Source organism: Mchenga conophoros, linkage group LG11 (genome assembly GCF_057382185.1).
Source record: "Mchenga conophoros isolate Kocher_MC1m ecotype Shallow Benthic linkage group LG11, M_conophoros_male_GT1.1, whole genome shotgun sequence".
Classification (NCBI taxonomy): domain Eukaryota; kingdom Metazoa; phylum Chordata; class Actinopteri; order Cichliformes; family Cichlidae; genus Mchenga; species Mchenga conophoros.
The window spans coordinates 37959246-37979599 of record NC_140536.1 but is presented as its reverse complement, the minus strand read 5'-3'; the positions used below and the strand labels follow the sequence as shown (position 1 = coordinate 37979599).

General features: G+C 43.5%; 1 protein-coding gene across 1 annotated transcript in view; it reads right to left on the bottom strand.

Annotated features, from left to right (window-relative positions):
• Positions 1 to 2914: 2914 nt before the first annotated feature.
• Positions 2915 to 20354, bottom strand: part of cpne4a (copine IVa) — a 129845-nt gene continuing 112405 nt past the window's right edge. Inside the window, exons 11-16 of the mRNA XM_085292851.1 lie at positions 18222 to 18355; positions 17041 to 17095; positions 15888 to 15939; positions 9910 to 10043; positions 8873 to 9109; positions 2915 to 6497 (exon numbers count right to left, since the gene is read on the bottom strand). Coding sequence (XP_085148977.1) covers positions 6366 to 6497; positions 8873 to 9109; positions 9910 to 10043; positions 15888 to 15939; positions 17041 to 17095; positions 18222 to 18355 — 744 coding nt within the window. The 3' untranslated portion in view covers positions 2915 to 6365. The remainder of the gene's footprint in view (positions 6498 to 8872; positions 9110 to 9909; positions 10044 to 15887; positions 15940 to 17040; positions 17096 to 18221; positions 18356 to 20354) is intronic.

Sequence of the window (20354 nt, the reverse complement as noted above, 5' to 3'; positions counted from 1 at the left end):
ATTAACCTCCTTAGTTTGGAGGCTCTTCCTGCACATGTGTGCTGAGGTAATTAAAGACCTGCTGAACCTGCTTTAATTAAACAGCGTTACTAAAGTCCTCTGTGAGTCAGAGCGCTTCAACGTTTAGAGAATCAGCAGCTGAAGGTCCTGACATTAATCAGCAGAGGTAACTTTCAGCTGAGTCATAACAGGGACAAACAACCAGCGTCTTCATCCAGCTACAATCAACCAATCCTCATCCAACTGAAGCTAAAAGCTGCACTGGTTTGGTTTGTATTTCTCTGATAGGCTGGGCTCTTTACACTACACATGCTTCCCTCACACGATATTATCAGACAACACTGAACAGTTTTTCATTTCTATGCAGATGATACGTTAAACTAAGTTAAACCACAGATGTGTCGTGAACACATAAATGCTTGGATGACCTGTAATTCTCTGCGTCTGAGGTGAGGCTCGTGTACAGACACTCCTTGAACACCGGACTCACCCGAGCTCTGCTCGTAAACAATCATCAAACTGTTTACCGAACAATATCATCTTACAAGATCTGATCTTTAGACGTTGTTCTGGGTTAATCTGTGGCCTGGATGAGTCGCTGATGTTGTCGGCGTACTCTTCTTATCCCTGCCACTCCTGGGGACGTTCATCACTGCTCACTGTGCACCATGTGTGGATGATGGCGCTCACTGTGGTTTGCTGGAGCCTTGGAAAAAGCTTTGTAACTTATACGTGTCAATGACTATGTTTGCCAGTTGTTTCAGCAGCTTCTATTTAAATTACTGAGTGGTTGACAGGTCCTTTGAATACTTAATGCCAGGAAAGCCTGTTGCAGATTCACCTCTTGTGGTCCGGTAGCTGGAAACGTTTGCCTGGTAAATTTGAACTGAGTGGCTGATGCAGTGTCAGAGTGAAAGCAGGGCTGATGTTTAATTATTCTGAAGTCATTATGTTATCAAATCAGCAGTTTGAGTAAAGAACTTGTTGCCAGTTTCAGTGTAAATGAAATTCTAACGCACGTGTTTGTTTAAACTGACGCTGACACACACAGTCGGCATGTTTTTCATACATGAGGCATTAAACATGTTAAATTCTACCTGTGTTTAATCAGGTAGGCAAACTGTGAGCCTCTGCGTTCACACAGACATGTTTGAGTCGTGCTTCTTTGATCCACACTGCTTCACGTTTCTTAGCTCTCAGCGACAGCAGCTTTGTGTCGAGTCAGTGGCATCGTGCTGTTTTTCTTTTGTCCTGTTGTCAGAGCTAATGGCCTCTTTTCATCTTTCTCCTCCTGCCCGTGAACCCGTCACGCCTCCGAACAAACAGCCGCGTGGTTTAATTACTGCTGCCATCCTTGTTTGGGATCCACACAGAGGATGTTGGGACAGCTGGAAAATTCTCCTTCATTTCCATCTTTACTCTCACAGGGTTACAGACAACACAGACTGCAAGACAGGGGCCGACGATCATATAACCTCTAAAACGGGAAAACAACGATGCAATGTGAAAGAAATTTTAACATGACTTCACAAACCATTGTTATTAAAGAGCTGCAGCTCATGCAGTTGGTTAGCTGAGAGTCGGTGAATAAAGCAGGCGTATACAAAACTATCTCTATGTTGCACTATTTTATATACACAGGCTGAGGGACCAGTGCATATAGACAGTAACCTCCAATGTTTCTCTTGTCATAATCATTCCCAGTTCAGGTTTTAGTGTTGTACTGGCCTCTGTTCGCCTGGCCTTGTTTTGTGTTGGTGTTTTTTCAGCCAAATAAACGTCTCGCTTTGTGTTAAGATTCAGTTCCGTCTCTCTCTTGCCTGCTTTCTGGGTCCACACCACAAACACACCGATCTCAGCATCCTGCTCTGTCACACCAACCCTCTGCATGTCCTCCTTCACCACATCCATGAATCTCCTCTGAGGTCTTCCTCTTTTCCTCCTCAGCTCCATCTTAAGCATCTTTTGTCCAATATGTCCACTGTCCCTCCTCTGCACATGTCCGAGCCAGCTCAGTCTCAGCCTTGTGTCTCCAAGTCCTCACACTCACCTTTCCATGCTTTCCTCATTGTCAGTATAATGGAGACAAAGTAGACTTGGACAGGATGGAGCCATCAGTGTCAGGTGCATGAAGTCCAGTTTCTTTACTATCACTTCAAATATCTGTCATGTTTGCTTTGTGCCATTGTGAGACTTCCTGATGGAATCATGGCTCACACCAGCAGGTGAACAGATTTGATGTTTTAGGATGTAAAAAAATATACAAATATAAACCAGTTTGATAGAAATTATATAAAACACTTGTAAAGCATGGATGAGGCAGAGGATTAAATATTTTTGTGGTTGTACTGTGATAATATACTTATAGATTAATCTATAAAGATCTATGTATTAGTATAACATGAGTCTTTACAGCATATATGCATATTTTACATTCTATAACCAGAACTAATAAAGATAACAGATGAGCACCTGCTTCCTCCGACTCCTTTTTGAACAGGAAATTGTTTTTTATATATTCCATGTGAATTTGATGTCTTTAGTGTGTATTATCACGTGTCACTTATGTTTGAAATAAAGTCCGAGCAGATGGCCCCGCCCCTCCCTGAGCCTGGTTCTGCCAGAGGTTTCTTCCTGTTAAAAGGGACTTTTTCCTTCCCACTGTCGCCAAAGTGCAGCTTATAGGGGGTCATATGATTGTTGGGCTTTTCTCTGTATTATGGTGGAGCTTTTACCTGACAATATAAAGCACCTTGAGGTAACTGTTGTTGTGATTTGGTGCTATATAAATAAAGTTAAATTGAATTAAATGATTTGATTAATTGGTTGAATGAATAAAATATTTTAAATGCATTAAAAAAGTTGCATTGAACACATTAAACAGATTCACTAAAAATACCGAGACACTCGAAGCTTACTGATAAAACTTTATTATAAGTCAGTTTTTCATTGTTTTGCACACAATACTGCATGTTAACACAACACTAAGTCATGTGACTCAACACCTGTCCCCCACCTTTGCTCTTTGATCGACAGCAGAAATCAAAGTGTCTTAAAAAATCTTCCATCGCTAAATGAAACGGTGCCTGTGCAGCAGCTCGAGTTCAACCTTGTGAGAAGGAAACATGTAAAGCACACGGAAGCTGAGCTGTCACTACTTCATATTCCAGCTCGTGTACAACGTGATAATTGTGCACACTTACTAATAAAAACACTTTGATTGTGTAAATATCATTACATTAAAATTCAATTAGAGAGGTGTAGTTTGATTCTTACACAGAAAGCAACACAAGTGCTTTCAGTCACAGTAAAATGTTCAAAAATAAATGATTCATTTCATCATTTTCTAATATTAGATTTAAAGGTTTTCGGTTAAAATTAGCCAAAAAAGTAAAAACTTTAACGTTCACCATCATTATCAGCAGGTTAGGACATCACTGTCAAAAACTAAACTATACACAGTAGCTGCGTTTGGCCTCATTGGTACTTTTAAATGGATTTTCCTGTTATTACTGTGCAACTACCCGCTGTCAGTGCCGAGCTTTGCTTGGTTAGTCCGTGGTATTATATTATTAAATACCTCAGTTATTACCATGTTGTTAATGAGCTGCATGCAGAGAACTGTGAAAACATGCTGAATGAACATATGTGTAAAAATGCAGGTTTAAGTTATCACACACGGCTGTTTGGACACTTCTGATCCCTCTGAAGGATTTCACTAACCAACACCAAGAGGTGTGGCCGTATCTGTGACAGCGTCCTACAAACGTTTGGATGCTTCAGTAATTTGCAATAAACCTAAAAGACAACAAGCTTTTGTCTTCATTTTTTAAAAACATGAAGACAAACGGACAGGTGTTGTGACACAACGTGACCAAAATCTATCACCATAATCTAGAAATTTCTCCAAAGATGCTCCATTTGTGCTTTTCAATCTACTCGCACATCGTCATTTACATGTGAACATGCTTGAGAGTAGAACAGCCCCATCACTGGGCACATTGTAAACATAATTATTACTCATATTATTCACTACCAGGAAACAGAAACCACAAGGACCGCACAGTCCTGCATGGAGATTTGCATGCAAAACAACAGTTCATGCATCTGCCTGACCTGGAGATAAAAACTGTGGAGGATGCAGACGTCTGTGAAGGCAGCGCACTTGTTCCTCTGGCAGAGATCCGAAATGCTTTACTACATACGAACCTTACGAAATTTAGCAAAATCTCAATAAACTCTTATAAAAACAAATGAGGTGGGGGTGGGGTCATACATTCCTTCATCGACTGGTTCCCCGCCCGTCATGCTGTCTGCAGGGAAGCAGCGTTTAATTGGTCAGAGTTGCCCGTTTGTGTGCTTTTCCACTTAAAATGCTCCTGAACGCTACAGTCTGCTCAGCCTGCCGACCCTGCATGCACAGCGGATGCTAAAGGTGCTACGTTTGCAGTTGCCAGTGTGTACGCTGGGATGTGATGAATTCCTTCCTGACCTTCATGCTGTTCTTCCCTTTTGGGAATAACCCAGTTCTCAACCATTTTCCCTTTTATTTCTGCTGCAGGTCTAAATGAAGTTTCAGAATGTTGTTTCCACCCACAAAACGCCCCAGTTTGAGGAAAGCTCACTTTACTTTGTGAAGAGAATTTAGGATGACTCGCTGAACATCGTTTTTTATGATCAGATAAAGCTAAACGATGAGATCCAGGCTTCGTTACACGTTTTTGTCATCGTCTTTTTGCAATGCTATACGCCAAAAAAAGATAAATCAATGGATACACTGACAAAACTTGCTAAATTAAAGTTTAGTTTGTCGAGCAGTTCCTTTTTAATGCCATGCTGGACTTAAAGTATCCATAATTTCCCTAAGCTCAGCTCCACGGGTCACATCCTGGTCACCTCAAAATCCATTTGTCCACAGGAAATCTCAGTGTTGCAGTGACAGCACCAAAACATTTTCACTAAACAGACACCAAGTTGTTTAATACTAGCAGTTTGCACAACATAGACAGGTCATGCTATCCTCTATATTCATTGGCTGTGACGGCCTCCAATCAAAAAGGTTCTTCACTCCATCGAATAAAAAAAATACGGTGAAATCTGGCCAATCAGCTGTTCAAGGCAGCGTCGCTGGACTACTTTTAAAGCGCTCCCTGGACGTTATGTTCCAATCACTTTCAGTTGTGTGTCTGTGGCGTGTGCTGGGTCTACTGTGCCAAAAAGGTGTTCAGATCATTTCAGGTCCCGGGTGAAATCACAGCTGTGAATGTTACTGCTGTTTGAACAGGACGTCCAGAGAGCGCCACACAGAGATGACCCTGAAGAACAGATTGGCCAATGAAACGAGCCTGTTTGATTCTTTTGATTCCACCTCACACTCCACAAAAGCTCGCTGTGAGTTTTCAGAATCAGAAAGGGTTTTGAGCCTTGAGCAAAAATGCTGATGTGAACAGATCAGGTTTAGTCTTTAAGGAGAATTATAACTTGGATGCCAGGATAGGCAGTGGTAACAAGTATTTATAGCAGAAAGTTTCTCATGACAAGATCCTCCTTCAGTTTCTTTCTCATCCAATGACACGGCCCATTTCCCCCAAAGCATGCTAACTAAAACTGATGTAATCCAAACGGCGTCTCTCTTGTTTTTGTTTTGAACCAAACTAACGTCGAGGTTTTCCCAGCTACAAAACAGGCTTCCATTATGTTGAACTAGCAGGTCAATCCTGACCCCAACAGACCGAGGTTTGCACAAAGCAGTCGACCTGAACAGACCCCGACAGAGAAAGAAGACAACCAGCAGCAGGATGGTGTGCGGTTGGTTATACCGACCGATTAACAACAAAGAGCAGCATTATAATAAGAAGACTGCTCCACGGCTAACGCAGCTAAATAATTAGTAGCTCTGCATCAGACTGAAAGCCGTGTTTCTTCTTATTGCACCCAAAATAAAAGCAGGTCTAAATAAAAACTTTGGCCACGATTTTTATAAAAGTGGAACAAACAGCTGATGCATCAGCAGGTTTTCTATTAACTTGTAAACAGCTCCACTTTTCCTTTAACTTCTGCTCCTTTTCCCCTCAGGTAGTGATCGTGATGAAGGATGATAGCATGCACCCTCAGGTAGATGACTGTATCGGTAAAAACGAGACCTGACCTGGTTCAGATTGGTGAAACTTAGACCCAGCACTAAGTCGACTCACGACTTCTACCCCAGAGACTGACGTCGTCTGCTCGGGTCTAAAATAAGCCACGTTGTAATGATAGGACACTGCAGGTAGCACCTTCATTATCCGCATTAACAAAGAACAAAAGACAGTAAACATTTTTCTCAGCCCAGGTTGTGCTGTCCAGCGGCAGCTGTGGCAGTAGGCTCATGGACCAAATGGCCTGGAAGACTGGTACTGGCTGGGCACTTTGGGCTTGATGCCCTTGCTGTTGTAGTAGTCAACCACCTGGTTGGGCACTTCTGCTAGCACACTCTTAGCCAGAGCGGCTGGAGACGCCTGAGGAGGAGAGAGCAGAGCCGTCAGTTAAAACACAGAGTGCAGAGGGAAGAGTTGATCTTTAAATGTTCATAAAACTGCAGCTCAACACCTGCAGACCCCAACAACAGAATAGCTGCCCTTCTCCATCGCTGATAAAGCAGGTGTTTTACCTTGATCCATGGTGCACGTAGCTGATTTTGCTTTTTCTCTAAAACAAAAGTTCAATATTTTGCACACATCTTTTGGAAAATGTAAAATTACTAGTAACACACACTCGGATTAATGGAATAAAAACATAAGCAGCGACCTCGAAGGAAAAACTGGTAACGGTTCAGTGATTGTACTAAATTTGCTTCACATTCGGTGGCTGTAAGTAGCTGCAGGAACCTGCCGGCTGCCTAGAGCGACCACTTGTGATTGCACGGGTCAGTGATGATGGCTTCCTGTCTCCCAACAGTCACACTGCCTCTCAGACGGATTCACAAAGACTTGCCAATAACTGAAGTCTAATTTATAAAAGATCGCCAAAACATTGCAATTAATCTGAGTCAGTCTGTGATGATGAATCTCTTTGCAAGAGGAGACTCACTCATTTGGTTGCTGACTGGTTGCTGACTGGTTGCTGACTGGTTGCAGACTGGTTGCAGACTGGTTGCACTCCTGTATATAAGCAAGTTGCTGAGGGATTTCCTTGCAACCACTTTCTGAATCTGTCTGACTCTGTCTTATCGCTCTGTTGCACACAGTTGCAGTAACTTTGGTCGTGCCGTGGTCTCAGTGTTTTCCTCAGTGCGAGAGTGGCGTAAAAGCAGCAGCATAAATAAACCAGACCCTCAAATCCGAGCATGTGCATGTGCTGCAGATGGAATTTAATCTGATGTTCTGTTTTGAGGAAGGTAGAACAACTTAAGACACGGTCTTTAAATTTCATTTCAGCGTCTTCCCCTTGGGAAAAATCCCAGACAGCGGTAATTGTTTGAAGCAGCGTCTGTCGCAGCCTCTCGTCTCTGCCTCGTTCTGCTGCTGTCAAATAAAAATTGCTTCTCTTGGGGTCCAAAGACAGAAACTCTCATTCATCACAGAATAAATGCAGGAGAATGAATCTTCCCAACGAGTCCGAACTGTGAATCTCTCGTACTGTACTGTCACTACACTCAGACTGAAAATTCATTCGAGTGAAATAAAGAATTTTCCACTTGAGACTGGCCGGCAGATTGTCCCCATTTCCCTTCTTATAGGGTGAAAACAGATTTTTTTCAACAACTTCACAGCCTCTCCTCTCGTCCTCCTCTGTTTATTGTTTTCCATCACTTCCCTGTCGTCCGCTGTTATTTTAGGGTCACATGCAATTATATTTAAACACTGCATCTCCCATCAACAAGAGAGTTTTCAAATGAACACACCATCTGGTGCTCTAATTAGAGGTTTGTAACTGCTGAACAACAGAGAAAGTGTTTCTAATAATTTACACAAACATGCTTCATAATAACAAACACAAAAAAGTGAGGTTAAAGGTTTGTAAACATCAGTGAAGATGTGAGAAAAACATAAATATTATCTTATAGGTAAAAATATATGCAATTTAATTTTTATTATAGGGCGACAGCGACGAGTCATTGTTCAGGTCTTCATTTTGACCCACTCTCCTTTACAGCGGCACTTCAGGTCTTCGGGTCTGCAGCAATATTCATGCACAGCTCTCTGAGCTCTGGACTCTGGACCCTTACAGAGCCTTCGTTCGTTTCTTTCGCCGCTGTGCTCGGGGTCATTGTCCTGTTCATGACCCAGTTTGGGCCGAGCGTTGGCCGTGGGTTCATGGAGACTCAGTGACTGCAAGGGGATGAAACCCTCATTGCTCCATCACCGTGCCAACAGGTGATACAACGTGTTTGTCCTGATATGACGTGTTTGATTTTACCCACACATGCTGCACATGATGAACAAACATCTCCCATTTGTTCCAGAAGTCTCCAGAGGCTTTGCAAACCTGATCCCTGCTGCCGAGTTCCTTTTGGAGAGATGTTTTCTCTTCCAAACAAGCCACACTTGTTCAGTCGTCTTCTAATTGTTCTGTCATGAACTTTGACCTTTAACAGGTGACCTGAGGCCCGTGAAGTCTGAGCATTGCATTGTGCTAACACACCTGAATCCTTCAGAACTGCAAAGTGCCCAAACGTCTACACTTATACAGGCGCTCACAGCTGCTGAGGAGCAGTTAGCCTGATTCCTCTGGAGTTTCCACATGACTCTAAAAACCAACCGGTCACAGATGTAACACGGCAGGAGTTACACGTGTTCACCATAACCAGTTATTATGTGTTAGTTCAACGAGCACGTTCGCTGTGTATGACGTTGCTCTGACACGGTACAGTTTTCGAACACGATGGACTCACGTGTTTGAAGTTGCGGAAGGGGACGAACTGAACGATGTCCCGGAGGACGGGCTCTCCTTTGGGTGAGCGCAGGATCCCGTCATCGCCGTCCAGCATCTGCATGTCGCTGAAGTCGGCGTTCCCGACCCCAACGATGATGATGGACATGGGGAGGTGGGAAGCCTGAACGATGGCCTCCCTCGTGTCGGCCATGTCGGTGATGACGCCGTCTGTCAGGATCAGCAGGATGAAGTATTGCTGGAGGATTGAACATGAAGAGACCCAGTCAGACCAGCTCCTGCGGCCAGAACTATCAGTGTAAATCCAGCAGGTTTTAAAAGAAGCAGTGGCAGCATTTCAAATTATATATATATATACACATATGTGTGTGTGTAGTTCGTCTACGTTTCTGTAGAGTGAGGCTTAAAGTGGATGAAGAGAAACCGGTGAAGAAATCCCAGCGGAGTCATTATAGCAGCCTTGTTAGCGGCCGAGCCGGCGTCTCAAAGCCTTTTCTTCCTGTTTCTAATTGCACGATCTTTAAACTGTACTCTGTGAGGAGTGTTTGTCATAAAAGTCTGGTTCATTTTATTATTATTAGGTTTTTATTTGAAGATCAAACAATAACTGAAAGTGTTGAATTGCCAGCCAGCCTGCTCAAATCTGCCCTCTTGGCTGGCAGCCTTCCCCTGAGCTCGGTGTTTTGATGTGGGTAGCTCAGGGTGAAGCTTTGAAGTGTAGTTTCTGGTTGCAGTTAAGGACGCTCTTTCCTCGGCCTTTAAATACAATCATTTTGTCAAAAGTCATCAGCCACGGTTTGTGGTGGTGACGGCACTGGTCCTGACCCGTTTGCCCCGTGTTTCCATGCAGCAGGAACTCTTTTGCACCATTTTTCGAGCAGCATGGCTAATATCTGAGGCAGCGCTGCGTGCTCCCGGGATGATATTCCCGTGGTACCAGTACACAAAGAGACATTGTGCATATTCCTGAGACACAGGTATGAAAAAGGTTTCCTGTCTGAAAACTTTATTGGAACATGAAACTAGATCGCGTCTCACCATGGCCTCTTTGGTGTGCACCTCCTGCGAGGCAGACTTGGCGACTTTCTGGATGATGGGTGCGATGTTGGTGGGGCCGTAGAGCTGCAGCTTTGGTAGGCAGGCCTGGTACGCCTCTACCACACCCTGGATGCCTGACAGGACACAAAAACAATCAGAGACAGTCTGGTTCCGAAAAACTAGAACCAGACAAAGCCAGAGCTGTCTTGGGTTTGGTTACCAGTTGTTCTTGACAGTAAATCTCGTCTCTACCTGAAGATTCTCAGTCATAGAACGAGCATTTCTACCTGTAGATCCACAGCTGTGCACACCTCTTCATTCAGGGTTTTAATCAAACTTTTGCCTTCTTATAAAGCAGAAATCACCAGCTTTGAATCAGAACAAGCTGCCGTTTGTTCTATTAACAGGTGAAAAAGGCTGTTGTTGGAAAAAGTCTCTGTTTGTTTGTCCAGTTTTGGGGGATTCAGAGCTTTTAACTGTGGATGATTCGTGCGTGATGCTGATAATATAACACGTTGGGAGCATGATTGCTCTTTTCCTGATAAAGCCGACAGTGGACGGTGTTCCCTGTACCTTTAGTGGTTTTCCCTCGAGTAGCAGCTCACTAATCACATCCACACCCAGTAATTTTGTTCAGTGAGCAGGCAGGAAGCCGCTCGGTCCACGAAGAGCTTCAGGTTTCTGCGCCCGTGTGATGCACCTGTACACTGGATCGCTGTTAACCATGCTAGCTAGCGTTAGCTGCACCTTCGTGGTCACTTGATCACATGTGAAGTTATTTTAGAGCTTCAAAAATTTCTTCTACTTTATTTGGGCTACAGAAACCAGTAGTGACATCATGGTTCCTGTTACATCATTTATATACAGTCCGCGATCTTAAAGGTGTGCTTTAAATATTAATTTTTGGGCAGTTTTGTCTTTTATTACCTTTGTATAAAGATTCACTTCTGTATCTTTATATTTGTGCTTTTATGTGTTTCATTTTTTTATCATTATTATTAAATTTACTGATGATTCATGTTTGTAGTTTGTTTCTTGCTCCGCCTCTCTCTGCGTTAGTGTCGCTGTTGCTCTGGACTTGCTCTGCCAGCCTCGTGTTTTTGGCGACGCGTCCCTGACGAAGCATCGCTGTCGTGCCCGAAGCTCGTTCGTTACACCCCACGCTTTGGTCCGAGCTCCTTTCATCCCTCGCCTTTTTACCCGAGCTTTCATCTGCTGTAAGTGATTACACTTCAGTCTGTATTTATCACAGTCTGACGGTCTCAGGTCATCTCGGTGATAGAAATCCATCACGTTTATTCTGTGAGACGAACCGTCAGCTTTATATTTAAACCTGTCAGTGATTTTATTCAAACTGAGTCTTTTCGACTTTTGGAAGAACACAAAAACGACACTTTTCTAATTGAATAGAAAGTCTGCGTGTGTTAACTATATTTGGCCTAACTTCATACACTGGGGGGCGCTGCAGAGAGAGGAACCGGTAAACCAGCTGCTCATTAACTACATAACTTATGTTTATACATTTAATGTTATGAGTGTCTCCTTCTGTTTCGCCTTGGACGTATGAGGTCTGTGAGGCTCCACGGTCCGTCTCTCCGGGTCCTTTCAGAGGCATCCCAGCATGCCCGGAGGCAACGCTGTGATTTACTGTCTGAAGGTCATCAGGAAGACGCACTCAGACTTAATTAAGAGCGTCGGGGTTGAAGTGTCTCTGAGCTGATCGATGACCTTTAGCAGCCAAGAGTGCGAGAGGCCTTTATCTAAACACTGTCTGCCTGTCTCCCCTCAAAACCAGGAGGAAACAGTTGTGAGGTCAGAGCAGCAACTCCAGCTGTCAACATCTGTATGTCTGCCTAAAGCAACAGCTCCGATAAAATGACTCTGCCTTATTTTCACTTTTCCATTTAAGAAGAAAGTCAAAATGTAACACTTGTCAATGTTTTAGCTGTCGGGAAGTTTTCTTTTTTGTTTCTTCTCTGCCGCGGCCGCCATCTTCGTGCTAAAACTGGTTCCTGATTGGCCCGAAGCTGTCGGGTTTCCTGCATCTCACCTACGAGGCGCCACAGGCCCAGACCACCAGCTTCTTTCACTGTGAGTGACGGCTCCACTCTGAGCCCCGCCCATGTGACTCAACTCCTCCCCCGTCCCTATGGGAGAGTCAAGACCCCCTGCAGAGGATACTCAGTTACACCAAGGCCTCTTTGTTTCAGTCACTACGTAGAGATCGAGGAAAATATCTGTAATGTGCAGCTTTAGATTTATTTATACTGCATTTCAAAGACACTGAGGAGTTGATTCAGACTGCCAGTGTTAGTACACACAGTCACAGAGGTACACACTGCTGAACCATTATTTTACACTTTAATCAGGAACGAGCACAGAAAATGTCTCTGACGTCTTTTGATTTTTTTCTGATTTTAAATTCACAAATGAATATTTCAAACATTTAGATGAGGTCAGATATCAGCTGTGAATCCTCTGAGTTCTAGTTTAGAGGTTTAATTCACAAATGCCTGTTGGCCTGTTTGAGTATTCGCAGCCTTCGGGCAAATATTCTTTCACTCATTGAATATTGATCAAGTCTCACGGTGTCTGAAATTGATGTCGCTTGATGTTAACAGCCTGGGTTATCCAATCAAAAGAGCCAGAGTATTAACAAACATTTACAAAGAAAATAAGGATGTAATCTTTCTGCAGGAAACCCATTTGTCACCACAAGAGAACGAAAAATTAAAGAAACATGGATGTAGAAAAACATATTATAGCTCCCATATCAACAGCCATAAAAGAGGCGTGGCCATTCTTATGGCGAACAATTTGTCATTCGAACTCTTTGAAGAAATAAAAGATAAAGAAGGACGGTGCATCATTGTGAAGGGCAAAGCTTTAAATAGTATCTTGACTCTTGTCTGCACCAAATAGTCCCAAATCATTCTTTAAAGACCTTTTTGACCCAATCTCAGTGGAGGCAGAGGGTATGTGTATTTGTGCAGGAGACTTCAACGTAATATTGAATTATTGTTTGGACACAACTAGTCAAACTAGATGCAAAACACATATAAGCAGACACTTAGACTTGACACTTGAGGAAACGAGACTGGTGGATGTCTGGAGATTGCTGCACCCTTCACAAAGGGACTACACACACTACTCAATTCCACACTCAGTGCACACCCGGACTGATTATTTCTTAATGCAAAAGGAAGAATGTCACAGAGTGTTCGACTGTAGAATCGAGGTAGCGGATGTCTCAGATCATAACGCGATTTTTCTGACAATTCAGCTGGACTCACTTCCAAGGAACAAAGGAGCCTTAATGTAGGGCTTCTGAATAATGAATCTATTACATATGATATTAAACAAGAAATAGATGCAATCATTAAAGAGAATGACAACGGAGAAGTGAACCCTCTAATTCTTTGGGATTCAATGAAAGCTGTTCTGTGGGGAAGCTTGACAGCAAAAGCTTCTTTTGTTAAAAAAAAAAGAATTGAAAAATATAATCAGCTGACGAAAAATTTAAAAGAGCTGGAACAAACCTTCAGGACTAAAAGGGACCCCATAACACAGAGACAAAGCTTAGAGGTCTAAATACAAATAGAAAATATTGAATCAGGAAGCGGAAAGAAAGGCAAGATATTTGAAACTAAATTATTACGACCTAGGCCCTAAATCTGCCAAATTATTCGCTCGCAGACTGCGAAAGCAGCAGATAGATACAGCAATACACCAAATTAGAAACCCTATAACTCAAGAGTTGGAAGCTAAACCGGAAGAAATAGAAAACATTTTCAACAATTACTACCAAAATCTCTATATGCAAGAAGGAAATGTAGATGTACAATCAATTTAAAAAAATTGTTTGTACTCACTAGACCTACCTGCCATTGGAAAAACCAAAACGAAGTACTTACTAAGGAAATCACAGTAGAAGAACTGAATAAGGCAATCAGTAGACCGAAAGCCAACAAAACCCCAGGCAGTGACGGGTTCCCTGCAGAATGGTATAAGGTATTTAAGCTCAACCCTATCCTGCTGAGAACTCTGAATTGGATAATAAAGAACGGCCCGATACCCCCGTCGTGGAAAGATGCTATCCTGTCTTTGATCCCCAAGGAAGGAAAGGATAGAGATAACTGTGCAAATTACAGACCGATATCGATCCTACATGTAGACTACAAATTGTATACTTCAATTATAGCTAAACTAATCAAACTGTTCATTAATGATATAATTGAGGACGACGAATGTGGATTCATTCCAGGGAGGCAAACACAGGACAATATCAGGAGGACATTACACATACTTCACAAAATTGATAGTAATAAATGGGATGCAGCTCTTATTAGTCCGGACGCCGAAAAGGCTTTCGACAGGGTTGGGTGGGGATTCTTGTATCAGACCTTAGAAAGATTTGGTTTCACTCAAGACTCAATAAAATTTATATATTAATATAAAAGGGATCTTTATAGGAAAAAGGGAACTTAAAATAGGATTATTTGCAGAGAATGTAATATTTGAATTGGAAAACCAGGATTTTTTTCGATATCTACAACTTCGAGATTATTACAATAAAGAGATAGCTGAGGCTGAGATGATTAACCCTCTAATTGAAACAATGTGCGACTCCTACCAGCAGAAAACTACTAAACTAGCATCCAAATTATACTCCAATTTGATGACGAATCAAAGATTCACCTCTTTATATGTAAAGACAAAATGGGAACAGGAACTAAAACTATCAATCACAGATGAAACATGGTGCCAGTTATGTGGTTCACTTCAAACGTCCACAAATTCCCTACAGTGGCGGGAATTTAATTGGAAATGCCTTATTGGGTTTTTTATCACTCCTCACATTAGGAGTAAGCAGGTGGGCACACAGCAGCCTTGTTGGAGAAACTGTGGTGAATTGGCAGCTAACCACTCCCATATCTTCTGGTCTTGCTCTAAAATTAACCCATTCTGGACAACAGTTAATGATACCTTACAAAAAGTCTTTGGTTACAAGGTCCCTGAGAACTGTACTGCTTTGTTTTGAGGAAATATTGATGATAGAGTTAAAAGAGAGGACTTATATTTAACTAAGATTCTTCTTACAGCAGCAAGAAAAGCCATTACCAGGCTGTGGCTTAAGCCTTTAAGACCGACCATAGAACCAAGTCCGCCAGAGCTTATAGTATATTTTTACATGCTGTGGAGACATTTTTGGGAGCATTTCAAGTTTATATACATCAATACAACCATTATAGCCCAAATTTAAATAATATGTCTGCATTAAGTGCATAGTAATTACATAAATTGCAAAAAAGTGCAATAAACTACAAAAAAATTAAATCGTTTTTGTTTTTTAACATATTTCTAGTTAGAGAAATTTAAGAGGCTTATCCCTCAAAACTGTAAATACAAAAAAGTTGCACAAAATAGTTTCCCACCACAGGAAATTTATTTTACGTGTCTTCATAGTTTTATTTTTGAAATACCTTTGACCGAGGTCAAGCTGATGGCATAAGATGCAAGTACAACTCCTCCGGTTTCATATGCAAAAAAAATGATTGCGCTAGCTTACAGGGTTGCAGAGCTACAGGATTTAAAACTAGTTACGCAAAACGGAGCGTGCTGCTCTGACTGGTTTTAAAGGGTTAACCTCCGTGAAGAAGAAGAAGACGACACGTTTGCAAATACTGAATCTGGATGTAATACTTCCCTCCTAGTCTTTTGTGTGGACGACTCTCCTACGTGGCTTCTGTGATCACCTCATCACTTTAAGGCAAAATAAAAAATAAAACACTTCCCAGTTTAGGAAATCAAACCGAGCCTACAGGAAACATCAGCGGCGCGGTGAACGGTTCTTCCTGATTCGCTGTCACCATCAAACTCATTCTCACTTCAAACAGCTTCTGAAGCTCGCTGTCAAATATTTGAGTGGTTTTTCTGCCTGTTTTTAATTTTCAACGACAGGAAATCAAAGAACCTACCTGCACACTCCGGGTTCTCCTCATTAAAATTCACTGCGAAGTCGTGGGAGACCTGGAGCAAAGAGGGGGAGGGAGGGGGAGGGAGAGGGAACAGGAAGTCTGTTTGATCTCTGCATCAAAAAAAACAACCTGCAGAAAGAAAACTCACAATAAAACTCTTCACCTTCATCCGTCTTCATCGCTTCCTGCTCTTCTTCTTCTTGAAATCGAAGCTGAGTAGTTACCTGCCCCCTCCCCCTCCCTCCCCCCGCCTCACAGCACACTCACAGGACAGGTGAGTTTCTAGTCTAACTGACAGGCGAGGGAGCGCTGAGAAAGATTAAAGCTGTAAGCTTTGTAAAGCAAACTGAAGCCACAGAGGAGCTGCAGTTCCAGCACTCTGTGTTTTTACACTACAGCGTTCAGAGGAAGTGGGCGTGGTCTGCACAGCGCGCTCGTTCCTGCCCTAACCTGGTGCAGGTTAGGGCAGCAGGGAGCTGCTTTATCCAGATACGAGCTGAACGTAGACAGGAGTTCACAGAGTTAATATTCTTCCTGTGTGAGACACACTCGTCAGACGTGTGATCAAATATTTTGAGGAATCAGTTTCTGAAAATCAAAGACTGATTTAAATGATTTCACTTTGGCTGCTTGAGGGATCTCCTCGAGCACCTGCAGACTGATTCCAGCTCGGCTGCTAATGTCTGGCTGTTCTCTGAAGTCCCAGTGAACCCCTGTGTATTTGTGTATGTGTGCTGACAGGGATGTGCGTCTCCTCCCAGGATCAAACTTCCACTGTGTACGCCTCCACACTCAGGAAAAAGTTCCTGATCACATTAGACATTAGACTTCCTATTGTTGATTAATGTAACGCTGCGTAAGCTGAAGGCTGTTTAATATTCTTGACTAATCTTGTTCCGGCTGCGTGCCGCGCTATATTTTCTGGGCGCCGACTCGGACTCTGAATGGAGCTAATCAGGACTTTGAAAGCTGATTTGAATACAGCGTCAGACCGCCAACCAAAGGCTGCTGCACAGGAAAGGAAGCATTCAGCCGGCAGCACCCCGGGGAGGTGACGAGGGCAGGGAGGTGGGAAGGTAATCACAGGGTCAGCCTCAGCCTCTGCAGACAGAGTGCATGCTGGGAACGCCGACGAGCCGGGCTGTTAAATTACCTTGTAGTCTGGAGGGATCCGAGCTCCGAAGCCGAACGCCGGGAACATTTTGTCACTGAAAGGAAAAAAGACAAAAAAGTAAAGGTGAAGAAGGAAAAGAGACACTGGAGGAGCTTTCTGATTGGATACTTGAACACAAAGCAAAAGAAATGTCTGCTGATTGGCTGAGAAGTGATTACTTCCTTACATCACTGTGATGTTAGGAATCTCTGTCCAGTTCATCTAAAATTCAATTAAATACATTCTGTGAGTTAGACCAGCGGTCCCCAACCCCCGGGCCTCGGACCGGTACCGGTCCGTGAGTCGTTTGGTACCGGGCCGCGAGAGTTGAGGCTCAGGTGTGAAATGTTTGGTTTTCAGGGTTTTTATCGGTTTTCAGGTTATTTTGTTATCGTTTTTATCGTTAACTCGCTTTTCCTGGGTCTTTTCACGTCTGTTATGAATAAATCTTCTTTTTTTCGGTACCAGTACTAGTTTTATTTTCTTGTATTTATCCGCGACACCTTAAAGGCCGGTCCGTTAAAATATTGTCGGGAATAAACCGGTCCGTGGCGCGAAAAAGGTTGGAGACCGCTGAGCTAGATGTTTGACCTGTTGCTAGCTTAGTACGAGGACTGAAGTGTAGAAGACCGCTAACTCGAAACTGACTTTACTCCTTTGCAGCTTCTTGGACTCTGTAAGAGTAGCTTTGTGTGATTCATAGTTAACAGTAATCGTGTTAGTCGGCCTGGTGATGTGTGCTAGTGCAGCTAAGTACACAGCAGCCATATTATTGGTCAGATGATGTCATTCAAAAGGCTCAGATCTCCAGTTCAGGTGAAGCTAGCAGACAGCTAGCGGCTACAGCCGCCTGTCAGTCAAAGAGGCCACGCCCACGTTGGGAGTGTAACCAGGCAGGATAATAATAAATATTAATAATGTATACTATGTTGACCTGTGGGGAACTTCCTCTCTGCATTTGCCCCACTCACTCAGTGAAGCAGTGGGCAGCCACTGGGCGCCCGGGAGCAGTGAGCAGGGACGGTACCTCGCTCAGGGGTACCTCAGGGTAGCTGTTCAGTGGATTCGGCCACTCTACCTACTGAGCTATCGCTGCTCATAAGTGATGTTTCTTTAATCTTGTGAGTACATGAACACAGTAATGAATGGAGCTTTGTGATTGGCTGCTGAGTTGAAGTGACCTGTCGTAGTCCTGGCAGATTTCTCCCACGGCCACCAGAGCCTTCAGGTACTCGTTGGGCTGGTACGGGTGGATGTAGTGCAGGGAGCAGCTGTTCCGAGGGTCTCCGTTGGATGCTGTGAAGTCGATGGCGACCTGCAGAGACAGCAGCCAATCAGGGATCAGAACCAGTCAGAGTCCCTTAGAGAAGCCACACAAGAGCAGGAGGGAATGATGTGACTGTATGTTTGTTGGTGCCATTACAGAGACAGATTTTTATCCTCATTTATGATTGTAAAGAAGCAGGCATGTCTAGATTTAATTGATTTTTATTGGTTATTTGGCTGAAATGAGCCTTTGAGGGTTCAAAGGTCGTGTCCACCGGAACCTAAGGCACGGACCATCTTTCTTCATTTATGGTTTTTGTTCATTTTGGGCCTCAAACTGATCCGTGTGAAGAAAATAAGGATGGTGCTGAGGACGTGAGCGAAGCTTTTAGTTACATTTCCTCTAAATCGAAGATATTTATTTTTATTGTTTTCATTTCTTTTTAGTTTTTGCTGTGTGTGCAGTGTTTTGTTGCTTTTATTGGTTTCATTTTGTGCGCTTGCTCACTTTTGATTGTTTTCTCATTGTTTGTGGGGCCTTTGAGTGCTCTGTGAAGCAGTTTGGTGCCACCGGGTGAAATGTGCTGTATAAATGCATCGGCTTCACGGCAGCAGCAGCTCAGCTGAAGAAGAAGAAAAGCAGTTATGTTCAGAGAGCCGCAGAAAGAGCTCCGAGACGTCAGAAGGTCTGAATCATTGATGAGTCGATGACGACGGCTGCGGACGCTCGTGGATTACTGAATGAGCTTCGCGGGCGATAAACGACCACAACCAGACGCAAAATGGCTCGACTGCAAAAACACGCTGCAGACCTGAAGTCAGGCGTAGAGATACAAGCACACGTGTGCTTAAAACCAGCAAATATGACTTTACTGTTTAACATGCAAGAGTAAGTCATGCTGTCAACTCAACTCAAACAATGAAGTTCAGAATGACTGAAGCAAAAGAACGATTGTTTCATATGAAGCTGAAACAGCTGAAATCAAGAAGAGGAAGTGAATTCAAAGGATTTTTATTATTGTTCGAAAAGTGCCATTCGAATACTCGTCCATTTAGAAAATGCATTTAAAGAATAAGACCATGTAATGCAGCGTTCAGACCTTTAACGTCTGCCGGATCACAAATATTTTTAAAAACAGCTCCAAAGGGCCAAAAAAGGCAACAAAGTTAGCTTGAAGGTGTGAAAACAACGAGGCATAAAACGAGGAAAAACATGTTTGAAATGAGCACAAAGATGCAAAACTACACAAAATAATTACAACCATTAAAACCAGTCACGAGAGGACACGTGATTTCACCAAGCACTGTTTTGTTCACCCAGAAACTCTCCACGGGGACCGCCTCACTGAAGCCAACACTGGAGACGGGTTCTGATTGGATCGCCACAGAACAATAACAATGACCCTGAAACACATGATGGATGGATAGCCCAGAATTACTGACCCATCCATATCAACAGTGTTTAATTACCCTTTCGTCCTGATGTGTAGGAGCAGAGCTGAATCACATGGACACAGCAGGAAGTGTCGCTGTGGTGCTGTAAACAGATGGAGTGGAGGTCTCAGCAAATTCACCCAAAGTCAGACGGTGCAACGCTCAGAGAAACTCCACAAAGCCGAGAGCTCCACCTCAGAGGCGATTAGAAAGAGACTGAGTGGAAGAGCTGCAGGAGAACGCCTCACGCTGCACGGCGTGCGTTTGCAAAGTTATATCTGAACAAACCACAAGACCTCTGGGACAAACGGGACCAAAGTGCAGAAGAAGCAGGTTTGGAGAAAACACTCATACCAGCCGTCAGCACAGCGGTGGAGGGCCGAGGGTTCGGGCCGAGGGTTCGGGCCGAGGGTTCGGGCCGAGGGTTCGGGCCGAGGGTTCGGGCCGAGGGTTCGGGCCGAGGGTTCGGGCCGATCCTGCAGCCACAGGATCAAAGTCAGGACACGGACTTCGATTTTCACAGGACGACACGGATTCAAGCTAAACCTTCGTTTTCACACAGCTGTAATGAGGACAAAGGACACACACACACACACACACACACACACACTCTG